Source organism: Uloborus diversus, chromosome 4 (assembly GCF_026930045.1).
Source record: "Uloborus diversus isolate 005 chromosome 4, Udiv.v.3.1, whole genome shotgun sequence".
Classification (NCBI taxonomy): Eukaryota; Metazoa; Arthropoda; class Arachnida; order Araneae; family Uloboridae; genus Uloborus; species Uloborus diversus.
The window spans coordinates 193,338,587-193,359,373 of NC_072734.1; the positions used below are offsets into that span (position 1 = coordinate 193,338,587).

Genomic DNA, 20,787 nt, shown 5'->3' on the forward strand with positions numbered 1-20,787 from the left:
AAAAAAAAAAAATTTTTTTAGATCCTTTTTTGAACTTGGTATTTTTTAAAAAATAATAAAAATCAAAAATTACAAAACCCCTACCTGGAGACAATTTTGATAGTACTAAAAAAGTCTACCAAATTTCAAGTAAATCAGTGCATTAGAACTTGAGATATCTTGTCAACTGTATGGAAAAACTAGTTTCAAGAAAAAGCGTTTGAAGATTTAAGTCTCATTTCAGCAAAACAGTTTATTTTAACAAAATTAGCTGTAACTCTAAAAATAATTTGAATTTCCATAAATCTCTTAGAAACTTCACTCGTTACCCCCCCGCAATTTAGATACTTTTGATATGTCATTCTATGATTTCAAGTGGTACATGTTTAAATCTTTGAAAAGGTTTAATTTGTTTTAATTATTCCAGCCTTGTTTCTGCTTGTCACTGTAATTGAATTTTTTCTGTTGTGTGCTATATTTTTTAATTCGTAAACAGGGATGGACTGGCTACCCTTGTCCCGGTCGACAAAATCACATTTTGGCCCACCATTGTGAATTTAAAAAGTCTACTGCTTCTATATGAGCAAAACTACATTGGCCCTAGTCCCACCGTACTTCAAAGCTTAAATATTTATGACAGGTTAGAGACACCTATGAAACTACTAAAAGAACTCAAGTTGTTAATCTGTATTTAAATTGCATACATATATATGGTACAACAACACTATTCTATGGAAAAAAGAACATTTTGTCAAGAGCATGACAGCTCATACATCTAATTAAAAATAATAATTTAAAAGGGTAGTGAACAAAATTTTCATGCTTAAGGAATCGCAAATGTATATGAGATTTCTTAAGGGAAAAAAATTGCTCATTACATTTTAAAATCATTCCTTTTTGATGAAATAGGTGAGCTTTCACGTGCGGGACGAAATTGCAGTTTTTTTGTGAAATGGCTCAATGAGGTTGAACTGTAAAATTTGGGCATTGAAATAAAGAAATTAATTTGAGCAACCGAGATAGTTCTGCTGAACTGGAAGCTATACTGTCAACCACTTTATCATAGTCGTTATTAAATGATCGCGTGACATGAATCAGCGTGCAGTCCACAAGCAGATCTTATCCAATGTTTGAACATGATTTTTTTTTCTTTTGTTAATTTATTCTGCAGATAAGAAGTGAATTCACTCACTTTTTTACTTTCTTCTATATCTAATATATAGAAGAAAGTATTGGAGTCATGCAAATTTTCGAATTTCAAACTTTTACGGATTCGAAAGTTTTGAGGTGCGCTGAGTCCATTTCGACCATTTTAGGAAAAGGTCTATGTGTGTGTGTCCGTGTGTGTCACGTATGTGTGTGACCATTTTTTTGTGACCGCTCTAATGCAAAAACTACCACATGAAATCAAACGAAATTTGGTACACAGATGTGTGTCTACGTGAACTTGTACCCATTGGTTTTTGGCACGAATTCCTCCAAGGGGGGTGGAGCAATGGGACGCTTCTTGAGTTATGCATGTCTGCTATTCCTCAGGAAGTAACTGGCAGAATTAAACAAAATTTAGTCTATATGTTGCCCTTAATGTGTACAGGTGCTGATTCAATTTTGGTGTCAATAGTTTAAAAAAGAGCTGATCTATTAAACATTTTTTGTCATCACTTGTGACTGCTATATCTCAAGAAATAATGAACGGAATCAAACAAAAATGTATATACAAGTAGCCCTTAGAGGGTACAAGAGCTGATTTTATTTTGGCGTCAAGAACTGAAAAGTAGGTGGTGCAATCGAAGGTTCTTTCTTTTTTCATTGCGAGTGCAATATCTCAAGAAGTAATGCTACGTTCTGGATGGAATTTAGAACAAATGTGAACCTATATGTAAACAAGCGTTGGTTCAATTTTGGGGCCAATTACTGTAAGAGGTGCTTTTTTTTTTCTTTTTTCCTCCCGAATAAAAATAGCTTTATTAATGCAACAATAAGAAAGATAAAACGTAACATACTGTGGTCTGCGTATTTCTTGTGAGTTTAATTATCGGAAATATTATCTCAATGATTTAAAATTTTTAACTGTTGCCATCTTGTGTTTGCTAACAAATAAATGTTCGTAATTATTTTAAGCAAGGCTTTTAAAATAATTTTTCAGCTTTCATTCTTTGCTTTGCTTTTGAGTTAAATCGGGAATTGGGAAGGTCGTCAAGTTTTGGTGTGTGTAATTTTGATTTTGTTGGGAATATTGCTTCCTCGTCAAGCATTTATAATGTGACTTACGTTAGTCTGGCTTTAAGGCAAAAATTTACTCATGAGAAACGATAAATGACAAAGCATTGTAACAGATTTATTTCATACATTCTCTGCATATATATACATTGAAACCTTTCTTTTCCAAATTTAGAACATCGTCGCCGTGGGGGCAGGCATTGTCGATGGTCTGGGCCTTGGCGACAACACTAAAGCGGCCGTGATGCGGATTGGACTGATGGAGATGATCACTTATGCAAGGACGTTTTACGAAGAAACGAAGCTAGAAACATTTTTCGAAAGCTGTGGCGTTGCCGACCTCATCACAACCTGCTACGGGGGAAGGAACAGGAAGATTTCGGAGGCTTTCGTCAAGACAGGAAAGGTATTTAGTTACACCAGGCAACAAGGGTGCCCCCCCACAAGTTCAATGGCGCAAATTGCCCCCCCCCCCCCCCCCCCCAAAAAAAAAAAAAATCGCTCAGCCATCTTTTGCTTTTTTATTTTTTAGCTCTTATTTTATTTTCATGTTTTTAGTTTAATTTTTGCCTTAAATATTTTTATTTAATTTTTTAAAGAATATTTATTTTTAATTTTTAGTTTTTTAAAAATATTCTTTCTTTATTTTTTTTTCATTTATTTATTTTTAATTATTATTATTTTATTTGTAAAGTTCTGTGCTATGCCAATGACATACGCACAAACTAAAATAAAAGAAATAAAATATGTACAGAAAAAAATAAAATAATTTAAATTTAAAATAAATCAATAAATAAATTTAAATAAAGTAAGAAAAAATTATCCCCCCCCCCCCAAATTTTGATGGCACAACTTGCGCCATAATCCCTCCCTTCCCCCCTGTGGGCACCCTTGCCAGGCAATCTGATTGAAAGAGCGTATTGTCGCCGCAGAGCAACAGTAAGACATCTAATCCCCAGAAATAACACAGATATCTTACTGTTGCTCTGATGCGACAATATTTTGTGTTATTTAGACACAGGGCAGGGTGTCAGCCAAGTTCGGAAATCAGGCGACACATCTGCCGTTGTATCTTACACAAACCATTTCAAGCTACTTTTGACTCTCTCATTTCTGAAAAACTATTAAATCTACGTGCTTGAAATTTTATATGTCTAATATAGCTGCCTAGCAGACTTATAATCCTAAGTTTCATGAATGTACCTCTTATAGTTATGGAATCATTACTGTCTGAAAAGTGACATTTTTTACACTGACTCGCTCACTCATCAAAATGTTTACGAACTTCCAAGTGTCTCACATACTTGAAATTTGACATGAAGATAGATTTTCATGCATATGTAAAAGGAAAAATCTAAAAAGTCAAAAAACTACATTAAAATGGCAAAAAAATACGCTATTTTTGCTCGTCAAATGTTGCCAAAACAAGGTTGTTGAAGTTTTAAATTAACAATTTAATTTCTAACCAAAATGGAGCTTTTTAAGTTCCGCTAAAATGAAAAATGATCCTTCAAATAATTGAAATTACAAATCTAGAACTAAGCCTTTAAAATCAAAAATAACCAGCTTTAAAATTTATGAAAACTTAACTCCTCAATTAAATGCAAAATTTTACAAGAGGAGCAAAAATGGCAGCAATAATTTCAACAATTGAGAAATATTTTCGCCAATTCTGCATATTTTACGATCTACATTATGATACCCCCCCCCCCCCCCCCCCCCCGGAACAATGAAGAAATTCCAGACAGATTTTGAGATGAGTCGGAAAAGTCTCGTAGTTGTCGACATATTTGAGGACGCCAAAGACCAACAGCTAATGTACTTTAGCCTTGCTGATAAATGGGAAAAACAGACGATTATTGCCTCAAGCAAGTCCCCAGTTATCAAAATATCTTCAAAGCTTATAATTGTCTGAATTGGAACATAACCTTAGATTTAACTTTTCAAAAAGTAATGATATCCCAACAAAACATAAATGTGAAAAAGAAGCCAAGTTCATTTGAAACGAGGTTCAGGGTAGACGGTGTCACTGACAAAAAAATTTCAAATCTAAACAGTTACCAAGTTTCATCGCTGTTCCACAATATATGTTGGATTTTCCCCATATTCTTCAATTCATTTAGAAAACAATTTGTTACTTTTTTTTATAATGGATTTAAAACTTGGCAAATTTGAAAAAATCAAAAAAATAATAATAGCGATGACCAAAACTTGCCACAAGTTTAAAATCCATTATCAAAGAAAGTAAAAAAAAGTTTTCTATATGAATTAAAGAACATGGGAAAATCCAACATCTATGTGGAACTGTTATGGAACTTGGTAACCGTTTAGCAGTCTTGCATAATATAGACAAACGCGCGAACAGTGTTAGCAGAAAATTTTTGGCTCTGCAGAAATTTTTTTGAACTGCTTATGCTACTTAAAAAAAAGGGGAATTTAAAAAAAAAATTCCTGTTTATTTCTGTTAAAGACTTTTTTCAAAAGCCTTTTAAAGCACATGCGTGAAAAAAATAATGGTTTTGGCAGTTTTCTTCAGTTGGTGAAAAATAAACACAAACCATATGTTGTTTTTGTAAATAAAAAATAAATAATTTAAGATTTAAAGCACTTTTTTTTTTTTTTTGGCCTCTTTCATATTTGAATATAAATTTCATTCTTTATTCAAGGGTGAGCTAGGCAAAATAATTATTTGCAGAAAATTCTCCAGTTAGGATTTGTGTTTGCAGAAAGCTTTTCATTTTATCTAAGTCTACCGTTTAGATTTGAACAGTTTTTGTCGGCGACACCGTCTACACCGAACCTCATTTAGATAGAACTTGGCTTCGATTTCACATTTATGTTTTGTTGGGATTCCCCTCTTCCTGATTTCATTGCCCACTCTCCCCATTCGTTTGGGAGAATTTTGATGCTTTCTCCTAAAATCCCTTTTTAATAAAATATCTTCCAAATCTTCCCAAACAATGAAATTCCCTTAAAAAGGGATTTTTCTGCGATTAGAATCTTGGAAAAAATCCCTGAAGTAAAAGTCACAGAGACAAAACTTCTGATCGTTTGTGAAACACATTTTCCTTCTTTATAAAACTTTTATTTCCCTCAAAAGAACAGTGGAACTTTCCCGATTTTTCTCCGAACTACTTAATTTTTTTATACAACTATTGTTCATATGAAATTTGTTTGAATGACCTCTGAAACAAAAAAACTCCAAAATTAGCAATGATTAATAAGTTTAATATGTGTCTGATACGAAAAAAAAAGCTGTGGAAATAAAACACAGTATTTTAGTGTTTCATTTTACATGCAGCGCTACTTGAATACATTATACATTAAAATTTAAAGTTTTAAAAATTATTTTAAAATTTATTTAATGTGTTTTTAATTGAAACAGGTTTGATTTATTATTTTGAAATAGCATTACATGAAAATAAGTCAACATGCAATGTAACTAAAAGCAACTGTAAAGCCGTATATACAATTCCGGCAAACAAAGAGGCCCGTGATATCCGGCATCCAAAAAAATCACTATCTGGTGCATCCCCAGTTCCAGGGGTGCCCATTCCCCCAAGCTCAAAGGAGCAAATCCTCCCCCCAAAAAAGTTTTCTCAGCCCCCTTCTCTTTTTTTTAATTTATTTGTTAAAAATATTTTTTATTTATTTAAATTTTGTGCTACCCTACTAATGCACATGCACACAAACTTAAATGAAATAAAATTTAAACAGAACAAAATAAAATAAATATTTTAATTTAAAAATAAATCAATAAAAAAAGTTTAAAAAAGCTCCCCCATCCCCCCTGTGGGCACCCCTACCTAGTTCAAATCTTTCTTCTGATTTAGAGCACTATTATTTTAGTGTCACCCCTCAGGAGACACTTTTTTTTAAAAAATAAAATTAAGCTAATTTAAAAAAAAAAACTTTTACAGGTGTTTTGTATCATTTAATACACAAAAAAAAAAAAAAAAAAAAAAAATTATCATTTGTCTTGGTTTTAAGAAGGTGAATAGAGTAACTGCCACCAGGTTCACCGATGTATATCATGATATATATTTTGAAAATATCATGATACTTTGATATTTTTTTTTTCAAGTATGGTATTCTCAATATGAAAATTATATTAATAGTAATATTGTTCATTTATTATTAAAAATTATAAAAAAGGTATGTACTATATTTTTATGATGCATTAATATAACAAAGTAATATAATATTCCTTTTTTATTTTATATTCATAAAATCATTAGTAATGTAACAATTTTAATTTGTTAAAAGTGCCTAACTAAATGTTAAGAGGTTGGTCAGAAAAAAAGAAAATGTTTTACGTCCGTGCACCGACTAATACATGTTTTTTATTTCTGAAGCATACAACTGCGTAAGAGTAGCTAACAGAAGAAAAATGAGTGAAACAGCTAATGCTAAATTATCCCCCATTAAATTGATGAAAGTGTAAAATTAAATATTAGATACAAATAATGAAAAAGACCTTACTTTTAAGTCGACGTCTTGTAATAATAATAACATAAAAAAATAAAGAGTGATTTGAGGTTGTGATTTTCTATTTAGAAGACTTTTGTTCGTGCTGATCGAAAATACAGGATATCAAAATATCGGATATTTTCTAACCCTGGCCACCACACTTCTCTGGCATCACTTTTACGCATTTCTTTTGTATTAAAATTCTGGTTCTATTTTTTGAGAATTTGTTCATGTGATTAATTGATGGATGCGTTTGCAGAGCATGGAGCAGCTGGAAAAAGAGATGCTGAACGGACAACGCATGCAGGGTCCCCAGACTGCGGAAGAAGTGTATGTGATGCTTGAAGGAAAAGGCCTCCTCGAAAAGTAGGATTTTATTTTTGAATTTCTGAGGAGAATTAACAAAATATGCATGAAATTAATTTTTAAGAATCAAAATACAGAAAATTTTTTTCCAATGCAGACTCTAACGCTACAAATTTTTACTTTCTTTTACAAAAAAGGAAGTATTGTATTCGCAAAAAAATTTTCACTCAAAATTTGGCATTAATTTTCATTTTGCTCACCCCCGAAAGAATGTTGAGGTTTGTTTTCAACCCAACCACACGTGGATAAGTGCCTAAGAATGGATAGACACGCGAAATATCCATTTTGACATTCACAGAGTTAATTAGAATGAGTTCTCTTGTGACCTACGTATGTGCGTATGTATGTCGCATAACTCATGAACGGTATGTTCTACAAAGTGGAAATTTAGTACGTAGACTCCTAGTGAGGTCTCGTTGTGCACCTCCCCTTTTGGTTGCATTCAGGTGTTTCTAAGGGTGTCTTTTACACCTTTTTGGGGGGAAATCATTGTTAATTTTGATGTAAACTCAAGTGGCGTTATTTGGCGGACACTTGGCAACATATTGCCATGTTTTTGGTTGCCAAGTTTTTTCGCCCATTGGCGACAAATTTGGCGGATTTTTTTTTAAAATCTGGTTTCAATTTGGCCACTGTTGGTGATATTTAGAGAGTAAACTATTGAATCACATTGAAAATGCCAATAATGGGGAAATGACATTAAATTGGAGTAAAAGGAAGTCATGTGATGCACACATCAGCTCGTTCTGTCTGCAGTAGAGGGGTGTCCGCAGGGCAGGGGTTTAATAATATTATTTGCCTTGGAATCGGGGAATTCAAAATGGTCCGCATAAGAGGGGTACCCGCATTTAAGGGGTGTCCGTTAGGAAGAGTTTTACTGTATTAAACTGGATCAGGGGTGTTAAGTATGTTAATTTTTAAATCATTGTGTAGTAAAATACTTTTCATTAAAAAAAAAATCAAGTCTGGTTTATAGATAATGGAGACTTTTGGCATTTCTCAAACTCCAAACATCAGTTTTTCTTAATTATGATCATTGATCATGAAGTACCTAACTATGAATAATAAATCTTTACCTAATGATGAATCATAAATTCTTGAAACTGTAGCAAATTATTTCACTTTATTTCTTTTCTGAAAAAATCATTGTAATTATTGATTGTGTTGATGCTTTAAAAACTGCATTAATACAGAAAGTGTTCAGAAAGAGAAAATATTGATAAAGTATTGAAATATCAATTCTTTCACATATATTTGAAAACTTCATTCTCCCTCCTCCTTTCTTGTGAAAAAAATTTACATCTTAAAAATTTAGCAACTTATAAGTACTATTTATTTTTTTTAGGAATTGTTTTTATCTTGGAAAGAAAAAATATTAAAAGTGGAAGAAATCTGTTTTTTTTCCCTGTATCTTTTACATATCGTCGCCTCAGAGCAACAGTAAGATATCTTAGTGTTATTTCTGGGAGTAGATATCTTACTGTTGCTCTGAGGGTACAATATATGCAACATTTTCATTTCTATGTATTTGAGTCCTCCCTTCCAAAATTAATTCAATAATAGCAAATCACCTCCCCAAATGTATAATAGTATGGTATTTAGCATACTATTATGCATGTAATAAGAAATTTATATCACAATATAAAAAAGATAAATAAGAGAGGAAAAATAATTTTAAAATCCTTAATTAAACAAGCTGATGTGTGCATCACATCCTTTTACTCCAATTTAATGATAATGCCTTGGAGTAAGCAAAGAAACTTTAAATATTTTTACCCCAAGTTCTTTGCAAACTGAAGCAAAAAAAGTTTTATACAGATTTATTTTCTCAATATTAGACAGAGTTTAATGTTATTCAATGGTGGACTCTCTAAATATTGCCAATAGTGGCCAAAATGTTACCAGATTAAAAAAAAAAAAAACTGCCAAATTTGTCACCAAGTTGGCGAAAAAACTTGCCGATCAAAAGCTTGGCGATATATCGTGTTTGCCAAATTATAACACCACTTGAGTTTGCATTGAAATTAACAATGATTCCCCCCCCCCAAAAGGGGTAAAAGACCCCCTTTGGAACATCCGAATGCAACCAAAAGAAGAGGTGCGTAACTAGACCCCCACCAGGAGTGAACATACTAAATTTCAACTTTCTAGGACATTCCGTTTTTGAGTTATGCGAGATACATACACACATACGTACATGCAGACGTCGCGAGAAAACTTGTTGCAATTAATTCGGGGATCGTCAAAATGGATATTTCGGGCGTTAATACGTTCTTCTGTGCTAAGCACAAAAGTGGTATCCACACTTTTTGTCAATTGAGTTATTGTCATGACGTGGTTCTTTATAACATGTTTTACCTATATGCAATGTTTGATTGTCATTTGTGAATGGGAACTAGTTTTAAAAAAATTCTTAAAAAGTGGAATCTGAATCAAATACATGGAAGCGTAAAACTTTAAATAGCAGTTTTTTGGTTTGAGCTCAGCTGCAGAAACGACTTTTGCGCTTAGCACGGCAGCGTTCTTAGGCATGTATTCCCATGTGGTCGAGTCGAAAAAAATTTCAATATTCATTCGGGGGCAAGCAAAATAGAAATTAAGGCTGATTTTTGGGTGAAATTTTTTTTGCAAATACAATCCTTCCTTTACTTTGTAAAAGGAATTAAAAAAAGGTAAATTTTCAATTAGATTTTTGTTTTCAATGTTAAAGTTTGTTATTTAATAATAATCTGTAATGATACCGGGTGAGGTTTTTTAAAAATGAAATAAAACATATTACATATCTAAAAATTCTTCATTATATATTTTTCCTGTCACACATAATGGGAGATTATGCTTTATTCTGTTTTGAAAACAATATATTGTGTTACCGTCCATTGTCAATACACTGATTCAGTTAAACTCGGAAGTTTGTTCAACTCTTTGAAACATGTCAACCAGCATATTGGCAGTTTCGGCTCTGATGGTGTTCTTTGGATCCTCCAGGGTTTGTGGACTAGTGTTATAAACCCACGACTTCAGATAAACCCACAGAAAGCAGTCACTGGGGGCTAAATCAAGCGAGCATACAGGCCAGTTTAGGTCCCCATTCCGATCAATCGGCTGTTAGAAAAATACTGCGCCACAGTAGAAGCGCGATGCGGTCTCGACCTAAGCATAATGGCAACTAAAATCATGTTGTAACAAAACTTCCCATTCAGATTTTTTCCATTTGAGCCTTTCCCCACCCCTGTGTGATGCTCCACACTTTTTGTACCCCAAATTCAAAAAAGGAAGTTCCCACACCCCACCCTGAAAAAGCAAATATATGAAGTAAAAGATTTTAGGTAAAAATAACAGTTTTGAAGGTCCTTTAAAATAAAAGCAACAGGGTTCACCAATATATAACAGTTGATATATATCATGATATATATCACGATATATATACAATATTTATTTTGAAAATATCATGATATTTTGGATATTTATTTCAACAACGGTACTTTAAATAAAAAAATCACATTCATCATAGTAATATTGTTCATTTATTATTAAAAATAACCAAAAAGTTATGTACTATATTTTTATAATGTATTAATATATCATTTGTGTAAAAAAGTAATACACCCTTTTTATTTTTTTCCATAATGTTCAAATTAGTGATGTAACAATTTTAAATCATATTAAAAGTGCCTATAGTCCAGTTGCTTACTTAAGGTAAAAGACACTCCGTGGGAAATTTCGTGAGGAAATTATGAGACCAATTCTAATACCTTCCTTATGGCCTATATAACTATGCCTCACCGGGTGTTTTGTTTGAATTCGTGTCAGACGGCTGTGTGACGTCATTAATCCAAGATGGCGGCTGCACTATATATTGATGAAAATTCTCGGTTTTAGCACATTTTTGAGGCCTATTATGATTTTTTTTCAACTTGTATTACATTTATAATATTTTAATGCAATTACTTTTCAAATTTAAAAACAAATTGCCCATATAGAATAATTTTTTTTTCTTTCGTTATTTGTGATTTTTGATTCAGATTTTGTGAATTTTTTTAGTTACCAATAGCAGTTAAAAAATATTTTGGAAAGCTTTCCTCTTGAACCTGCCAAATCATGCTGTTTACTCTTTAACATTTCATTTAATCCAATCATTGCTTTAGTTTTATCAGAAAGCCTTGCCAGCTCTGGAGAGGTCAAAAAAAAAAAAAAAAAAAGATCGCGCTAAAGTATTTTTCTTTTGAGTTATATTTACTATTCCACCAATTACGTTCAGTCTCCTTATCTCTTGCTCTAAAGCACAAAATGGTACAGAAGACTTTTTAACAACCCAATTTCCTTCCATAAATTCATTCCAAAGATTTGGATGCTTAACTTTAAGACGCTTCATATCAGTCAGGTACTACGATATCATACTTGCATAATTTGTTAAATCCAAAGCGAAGAAATAGGGGACGAAAGCTTCCAATGAAGAAATGTGTAATTCCCAATTTCCTGACCTAACAGACCGTACAAAAAGTAGCGTAGTATCAGTCATATGCACATATAACAAAGCAAGTTTAAATATCCACTTGATTTTGTATCCTCAAAATCTTTCATTTTTTCATGTATTTTAAAATCTATTGATATCTGCATTACATTTGAGTGAAGTACTTTTGCTTCACCATACTTTTTTACTTGAAAGCAATTGATTAGTTTTTGCACTTTATAATCGTTTTTGAAATTTAATTTCTTCATTGTGCTGTATAAAAGGCATCGAGATAACATTTGAATAGTGCAACTCTTAACGTAGAATGTGCTTCTATAGCCCGTCTAACACACTTTCCTGCAAGAATTTTTTACACTACAGTTTCACTGTATAACTCAGTCAAAGTGGCGTCGAGACATGTACCATCTAAATATAACCCAATTGCTCGCAGCATAGACATAATCGTATGTAATTCACCAGGCCTAATAATCCAATTATGGGACAAGTTTTTGTTTGCCATAGCAAGTTTTAAAACTGGTTTGTATAACCCAATATCCATGGTGACTATTGTCGGTGAATTTTCTCCTAAAATATATTTAGTTACATCTTCCAGTTTCTGCATGAAAGTAAGCTGTGTTGATGGAAAACTTGAGCTGCTATCGATGAGATGTAATACACAAACACGCGTTTCAGTGATCTGCTGTTTTTTAACTATAGAGTTGTACGCGGACAAGTTTGGAATTTGAATAACAGGTTCAGGGCTTGATGCACTTCCATCATCTACGTCACTTTCAGATTCATGTAAATCATCATTAACAGATTCATGTTTTATTTGCTGAAACGGGCCATCATCCAAAAAATATCCTCTAAGTGGAACTGATCTAATATCTCACTTTCTGTTTTCTTATCTTCTAATACTTCTCCAAATGCTGAACATTTTAGTCCAGTCAATAGATACATTTTACCTTGCAAAAAATGGGGTCAAAGATTTTATTTTTTAAATTTGTACATATTGGTGCCGACATGGAAAAACCAAGTTATCCAACACGAAAGACCCCGGGAGAACTTTTGGGGGCTGAAAAACCACAAAAATTTATGACTTTTTTTGTTTTTTCCAAAATATCTCCAAAATGGTTCAACTTAGAAAAAAGTTTTAAATGTAAAGTTTAAAGAACATAAAATTTCCTACAACTTTTGTATTTACAACTTTTTTGTAACACAAATAACAAACTTGCTATAGCTCTTTGAAAATAGGCAGTTTTCCTCCAGTCCGAAAAAAAAAAGCTTTCACACCGAAAGCAAGGCGTCATAATTATTAGAACTTGAATAGAAACTTTTGTTTCAGAGAGTTTATCGACAGTTAGAGTAGTTTAAGTTTCTTGCTCCCCCCCCCCCCCCCCCCCCCCGCTGAACACAGAGTAGCATTTCTGGCTGACAGATTAGTTCCCACTAGACTCCAAAAACAAACGATGCATTATGAAACTGAAATACATATATACACATTCATTTAAAGCACATACGACGATGCAATAATAATAAAAAAAAAAAAAAAACTTTCCCACTGCTCACGAACTAACTTTTCTGATCTGACAGAGGTAGTCTTCATCAGACTCCAATAATAGATGATAAATTGCTATTTATAACTGGATTACACAATATATACATTCATTTGAGGGATGTAATTCGTACATTCTAGTCTAATTATTGCAAACAAAGATGCAATTTTTAAATATTAATGTGAAGGAATGAATATTAGGCAGCTAATAAGCAAACAATCAACACAGTCATGCATCCTATGCTCTGATACAATAATAATAACAAACCCTCCCCCACCGCTCACGAACTAATATTTCTAGTCTGACAGAGGTAGTCTTCAGTCAGACTCGAATAACATATGATTTATATTGCAGTTTGTAATTGAATTACATAATCTTCTCATTCATTTAAAGCACATAATTCGTACCATCTATTCTATTACAAGTGAAAGTGCAATATTCGAAAATATAAATGTGAATGAATAAATATTAGGGTGATAATAAGCAAACAATAGACATAATAATGCACAAATAAAGGTACAATAGTAATATGTAATGAACACTTTGAAAAAAATTCTGCAGAAACTGACTTTTTGAGGCATGAAAAACTCAAAAGAATTAACTTTCAAAATGAAAATCCAACTGTAAAAGCTTAATACAGATTAATTACAGACAATAATACAGATCTAAATTACAGAGAGATTCATTCGACCTTAAAGCAAATAGAGAAAGGACAACAAAATACGCTGTTTATCTTCTTCGAAGCCGTTTTGAAGGTCCAGGTTCTCCCGGTTCAGAATCTGTAGGGGGTAGAAAGAAGCTGTGGTCCTTTAATTGTTCATCTCCTTGTTGCGGTAATTCTAAAAGCTCCTGGAACAAATCATCTTCTTCAGCAGTCTCATCCAAAGATGAAATTTCTGCAACATTTTTACAATTTGTGCCACTGCAGTGTTTGCACGTGCTGGAGCATTTTAAACCTGCCTTGTGACAAGAACACGCTCTAGTACAATTTTTCTTACAGGTACAAGGTACAATCTTCAAAAGATTCTGAGTAACTGAATCTCTTTTCGCGTCAACATGCCTTAGACCTTGCGTTCTGCGTTCCCAACCCCACTTCTCTGGATCAATTATGTTGCCCAACTAACTTTAAATTTGGTGGTAGAACCGATATGAGTGATAACGTGAAGCATCCCCCCCCCCTCTCTGCACGTTGGAAGCAGCCCTGCAATATTTATCTTAGCCTTGTACTAGTTTGTAAAAAGATTAAATTGCAAAGTATCCAAAGATAGGTTCAAATACTTTACGTCACCTGTGTATAATATTTGCAAAATGTTTTCTAAAGCTGCAGCTAAGGCATCATGATGACAGATTGGGTCCCTAAATACTTCAATAGCTTCCTTAATTTCAGGAGTTTTTTCTTTTTTGACTATTGAGTACAACTTAATTTTGACTTGGCCAAAGATTGCCGAAGTCGTATCACACCCACTAAACGCATGGATGAAAAGAATATTGCTGGGGTCAAACTTAAAAGATTTAGTGGGGAAAAAAACAAATCACAACTATTCCCTCTTCCAGGTTTTAAAAAGAGCAAGTTGCTGAAAGGCTGTCCTAAAGCTGTCATCAGCACCAACAGATCTATATCCTCTCGCCCACTATAACAAACTTTTCAATTTCTTTTGCCTTTGAAAGAGCAGTAGGTAAGTCGGCATCATCTTGAGTCTGCCTGACTTCAATGCCACACTCTTCGAAATATGTCTCAAGAAGTTGAATAAGACTATTCTTGTTGCTATAATTTGCCAGAAATCTTTCTTGAGGAATTTAGTTAACATGTTAGGTTCAACCATTACTTCAAGGGAAGAGATTGATTGCTCATTGATATAGCATTTGTGACAAGCAGTGTGAATTGTCACTTCTTTTAAGAACTTCAAAAAACGCTGATGTTCTTCATTTTGCCGTTTTGCGCTGCATCTTTGAAGATTTTCTATTCCCTTCTCCTTTAATCTTTATTTCGCATTCACGCAAACTGTCTTCGCAAATAATAATAATAATAATAATAATAATAAAACACCTTGGTCAGGCGTATTCATTTCTAGGGTGAAAAAATTGTAATACAGAACACACAAATTGATAAAACATACTCTGGCTCAAGCGCTGAAGTGACCAACATGAGTAGCTATTGAGTCGATTCATCTCATTTGGAGAAAAAAAGGGGGGGGGGTGGAATGGGGGTGTTTTGTTTAAATTAAAGGGAACGGAGGCATTTACCCTCAGCTGTGAAAGACAAATGATTTCCAAGGTCAAACTGCCGGCGTTTCTCCGTTTTTTCCTCCGTTATCCGATGCGCTTTCACGCACTTCGCTGGGGGGGTTCAGAAAAAGTGTGACTTTCAAGAAGCTGTAACTCGCTTGCTTTTCATGCTACAGAAATGTTGTAATGACAAAAGTTGATGGAAATTTAATCCTCTTTAACATTTGCATTGGAAGTTTTTTTGTAATTTTAACCATTTTTGAGATATTTTGAAAATACTACAAAAATTCACAATTTTTGGGGGGTTTTCGGCCCCCAAAACTTCTCCCGAGGTCTTTCGTGTTGGATAACTTGGTTTTTTCATATTGGCACTAGTATACACAAATTTAAAAAATAAAATCTTTGACCCCATTTTTTGTAAGGCAAGCCCGTTTTTTTCTACCTATTGACTGGACTATTTGGGCTTACTTGTCTTTGCAATTTTATAAGATGTTATTTCAGTCAGGGACTGAGGTAATGTTGAAAGGGAACGGGCTGCTGAAGGTGTGGTAAGAGAAAGTGGAATTTGTCTATCCGAGTCTTTTTTCTGTTGATAAAGTACCATTACAGTGCCATGCAAAGTAACTTTTCCATAAGATGTGTCTTCAAGGAAATCAATGTTATCTGCAGCACAAAACAGAAATCTTGCCTTTATCAGATCAGGAGGAATATAGATCCCGCCACTGTCATCCATGCGCCTTGTTACCTCATTCGCTATCTGTGTTTCCAAACGTAGAACTTAAGCATAATCAATCGAAACTCCTGTTTTATGTAAAAAATCAATTATAAATTTGCTTCGGGTAGCAGAGTACATTGTAAGGCTAACACCAACTTGCAAAGGCATGTCTCGGGTGTATCGATGAACAGTTTCTTTTGAAGCTTGGTACGGAGACGGTATTTCATACATGAATATGTGTGACAGTCTTTTGCTTTGTTTAGCACGGTATTGTCCTGCACCTCAGAAGTAGAATTAATTTCAAAACTGGTCAACTTCGGTTGGAACGGCATCAACTATCTGATTCTGATCAAGAGATCCTGTAAATATTCATTTCTGATGAGATAAAACTGCTTTGCGTAAAATGTTTGCTGCTTCAAAGATAGTTTTCATGTTTTTTCCAATGTCTATAAAATCATCTTCTGCATTAGCTAGGGTAACGTCTACAGTTGCCTTTAAAGACACGCGTTGCGACTCATTTTACTCTTTTTAGATTACTAAATAGCGTCATCCATTTCTTCTTGAATGAGATTTTTAAATTCTTTTCGCGTTTTATTTTTTCCTTCATTTTTATTTGCAATTGACTGATAATTCATTTCAAGGTCTGCTATTGTAGAAACATTTCCCTGAACAAGAAAATCATTTAATGCACACAGAAATTTTACGTCTGTTGCTTCATTAGAAATGTCTTGCGACTTTGTTACTGCATCAGGATCGCGATCTTTTCGTAGAACATTATGTACATGTTTTACCCAGCAAGATTTATGGTATAAAATGTCCTTTGCATGAGGGTCTCCTGGATCCGTACAGTCACTGAGTTTAATTTTGAAAGTTTCATTTTTGGAAATTTCAATTGCTTTTTGTAATTGCTGACCTGCAGAATCTGTTTTTATCACCACCAATGGTTTTTTTACACTCCAATTTTTGAAGCAGAAAACACTTATTTTTGTCAACAACGACAATTTCGGATCTCGTTGTGTAGCCTACAACATTGTCTTCATGAATTGAAGTAGAACAGGGTGGTTCATTTTATCCATTTCGTGTAATCTCTTACTTCTGTCTATGCTTGCTTTATGAGTGCACTTCTAGTAGCATTCTGCATGCCATGATGCGTTTTCATTCTTCGATTCTTCTACGGTCACATTCGTTAATCTTATCCTTAAGTAATGTATACTCTGTCATTCCATTCTGTTCTCTTCTTGATACATTCTAACACTGTATCATAACCAATGGGTTTAATTAATCGGTCCTTCTTAATCTGACAAAAAATACACAGTTTGTAATTAATTTGTAGCCTTGCTTTTTTTAAAGATGGAGGCAAAGAAACTTGTAAATGAGTTTCTGGGATAGAAGACATCGTGAATAAAACAGCAGAAATAGGTTAAGGAAAAAATAACCGTACTTGTAGATCAGATTATTCACCAACGAATCGGCAGACAATACTTTCTCTACTCGGAAGCTTTTTCTTCTACTCTCCCTACGAATTCCTTAAGAGCACCCCCGACCTAATACGATATTCTGTTTAACGATTACACAGTCGAACATCGTTAAAACGTACTCAAAGGAACATTCAAAGTAAATTTGTCCCAACAGTAGCTTGTTTTATCTGAAAAACAATAGTGTTGAGTGTGTTAAGTGATTTTCAACAGAAGGACTGTGCCCGCAAATGTAGTTTGCTTTAGCAGTAGTTCGTTATAATCGTGTTCGAATTAACGAGGTTCAACTGCACTAATGTTTAGGGATCTTAGCCTGAAAAATGAAAATATTTTTAACTGCGAAAGCTCACCCGAGATGCTTTTTAGTTGCTAATTAAAGTGTGCCAAGGTAAAAAAAATAGGATTTATCAGAATTTTCTTTAAAAATGAGTCAATAAACAAATAAATCAAATATTTTGTTTTTAATTTATAATAAGAAGGTGAATAGAATATTAATCAAGTAAATTCACCAGAAAATTATCACAAAATACCCAAAAATAAGCTCATAATTTCAAAAACTCATCAAAGCCGCCATCTTGGATTGATGACGTCATACAAGCCGTCTGACACGAATTCAAGCAAAACACCCGGTGAGGCATAGTTATATAGACCATAAGGAATATATCAAAATTGGTCTCACAATTTCCTCACGAAATTTCCCACGGAATGTAGTATACCCCCCTACTACTAATTAAATATTAAATTTTGTCAGAAAAGAGAAAATGTCTTATTACTACGCACCAGCTAATTCATATTTTTTATTTCTGAATCATATAACTTGTAAAAGTAGCCAACAGAAGAAAAATTAGTAAAACAAGCTAATGCTGAATGAAATCCATTAAAAGTGATAAAAATGTAGAATGAAATATTCGATAAAAATAATGAATGAAACCTCAATTTTAAGTCTATATATTGTAATAATAATGCAAGAAAATAAAGATTGAATTGAGGATGCATTTACTATTTTGAAGACTTTAGTTTATGCTGATTGAAAATATCGGGTATATATCAAAATATTCTATATATATCAAAATATCAGATATTTTTGATATTTTCGAAAATATCATATTTTCAACCCCTGACTCAAAGATGCTGAAAACTAGCTTTGTACAGTGTGCTAGTCTTTTTAAATTTTCTTTTTTTTTTTTTGCAGGGTTTGCCAATAGATATTAATCAATATATATCACGATATGTATCCGACATTTATTTTGAAAATATGATATTTTGATATTTTCGATATTTATTGCTTCAACCATGGTACTTTCAATATAAAAGTTATGTTAATCACAGTAATATATTTCGTTAATTTTTGAAAATAGCTAAAATGTTATGCACTATATTTTTATGATGTACAGTAAAACCTGTAAAGTTGACCACCTTTGTAAGTTGACCACCTGTCTATGTTGACCGCTTTTGTGAGGAACGGAATTAGTCCTATCTTTTATAATGAAGGAAAACCTCTGTAACTTGGCCACCTCTCTATCTTGACCACCTGTCTATCTTGACCACTAGTGTACACCAAATTTGGTATGAGTATTGTAAAAAACCCTTCGTAAGTTGACCACTTGGTTTATTTTTTAAAACTTAATTTAGCAAATTATTTTATTAATATTTTTTTATAGCTTTTCAAGAGTATTTTTGATGCCAGACCAGCATTTTACCAACTAAATGAAACAGCAGCATAACGAAACCTCCTTGTGAGTTTAACCACATGGGAAAGCAACTAGAACCCTTTTATTCTCCAAACTTGTTTTTCTTTTGTTCTATTTGAGATGGCCTTTTGTACTCTCTGTTCAATGAAAAAATGTGTCAGTAGAAAAGTATAAAGTATTTTTTCAAGTTGCAAGATTTTGTGGCAATACTGGAATTATGCTGAATAGTAAAGTTACTTGCATTGCAATATTTCTGGTGCAAGGGATTAAGAAATAGGACATTTTCATTTTCAACTGCCTTTTTATACTACGAGAGTCCAGCTTGTTGCTCTTTGTGTTATAGTTTTGCATAAAATGGCTTCAAAAAGAAAGTTAGTTGAACTTGAGGTTGATTAAAAGCATGATATTTTAAAACTAATTGAAAAGGGAGGAATCCAGAGAAAATTAGCTGACTCATATGGAATTTCTAATACTAGTGTCTAATAAGTGCGCCAAACTTCAATAAGGAGTTATTTTGTTGAAAAGTAGATCATTATAGTTATAAATGTGAGAAAAAAAATGAAGCGAAAAATTTGTTATTTTTGATTAGCTATGAATTTTTAGGAACTATTAATATCAAATAAGTAACTTTTCATAAACAATATTTTTTTTTTTTGATTAATTAACTGAAATTTTAAATTTGCATGACACATTATACGTCATTTTGGGAAAATAATCTCTAAAAATATGTTAAATAACATTTTAAATTATTGTTTCAAAGTAATGTTGAATAATGAAAGTGAGTTGAACAGGATGAGTAAGTGCCAATTAGTTAAAAAATGAATACATTGTGCAAAAAATGACAAACAAAAAAATCATTGCCCCCTTTATGAGTTGACCACCTGTCTAAGTTGACCACCAAAGTACAGCACCACAAGTGGTCAACTTACACAGGTTTCACTGTATTAATGCATCATTAATATAACAATAATATAGTATTTCTTTTTTATTTTATATTCATAAAATTATTAGTAATGTAACAATTTTAACTCAGATTAATAGTGCCTAATTTAATATTAAACATTGGTCAGAAAAAAGAAAATGTCTTATGATTATGCACCAACTAATACATATTTTTTATTTCTGAGTCATATAACTGTAAAACTGGCTAACAGAAGAAAAATAAGTAAAATTGATTAATGAAATGTTAGGTATAAACAATAAAAGAAACCTAAATTTTAAATCTACATATTGTATTAACAATGTATGAAAATAAAGAGTGATTTGAGGATGCATTTACTCTTTTGAAGACTTGAGTGCATGCTGATTGAAAATATCAGATATACAGTTGGCTCTCTGTTTAACGACGCTCTATTTAATGACTTTCTCTTTTTAACGACAATTTTTCACGGTCCCAGATGACCCGCTATAGTATTAAAAACAGGGCCGGATTTGGAAGTGTGGAGGCCCCTAATCAGGGTTCAAAAAGATCATATTTTCGAAAATATCTGATACTTTGATATAAATCCGAATATTTTGATATCTTTATACATAAAGGTCTAAGCTCTGTCCGGATGTCCGGGGTAAACGTCAAAACTACTGGAGGGATTTCAACCATTTTTTCACCATAGATAGCTACATAATCGGGGAACAACTTAGG

The 20,787-nt window shown here is 32.9% G+C and overlaps 1 protein-coding gene across 1 annotated transcript in view; it reads left to right on the top strand.

Annotated features, from left to right (window-relative positions):
• LOC129221550 (glycerol-3-phosphate dehydrogenase [NAD(+)], cytoplasmic-like) overlaps window positions 1-20,787 on the top strand; it is a 44,396-nt gene that overhangs the window by 15,966 nt on the left and 7,643 nt on the right. Inside the window, exons 6-7 of the mRNA XM_054856043.1 lie at window positions 2,375-2,605; window positions 6,929-7,035. Of these exons, the coding sequence (XP_054712018.1) occupies window positions 2,375-2,605; window positions 6,929-7,035 (338 nt within the window). The remainder of the gene's footprint in view (window positions 1-2,374; window positions 2,606-6,928; window positions 7,036-20,787) is intronic.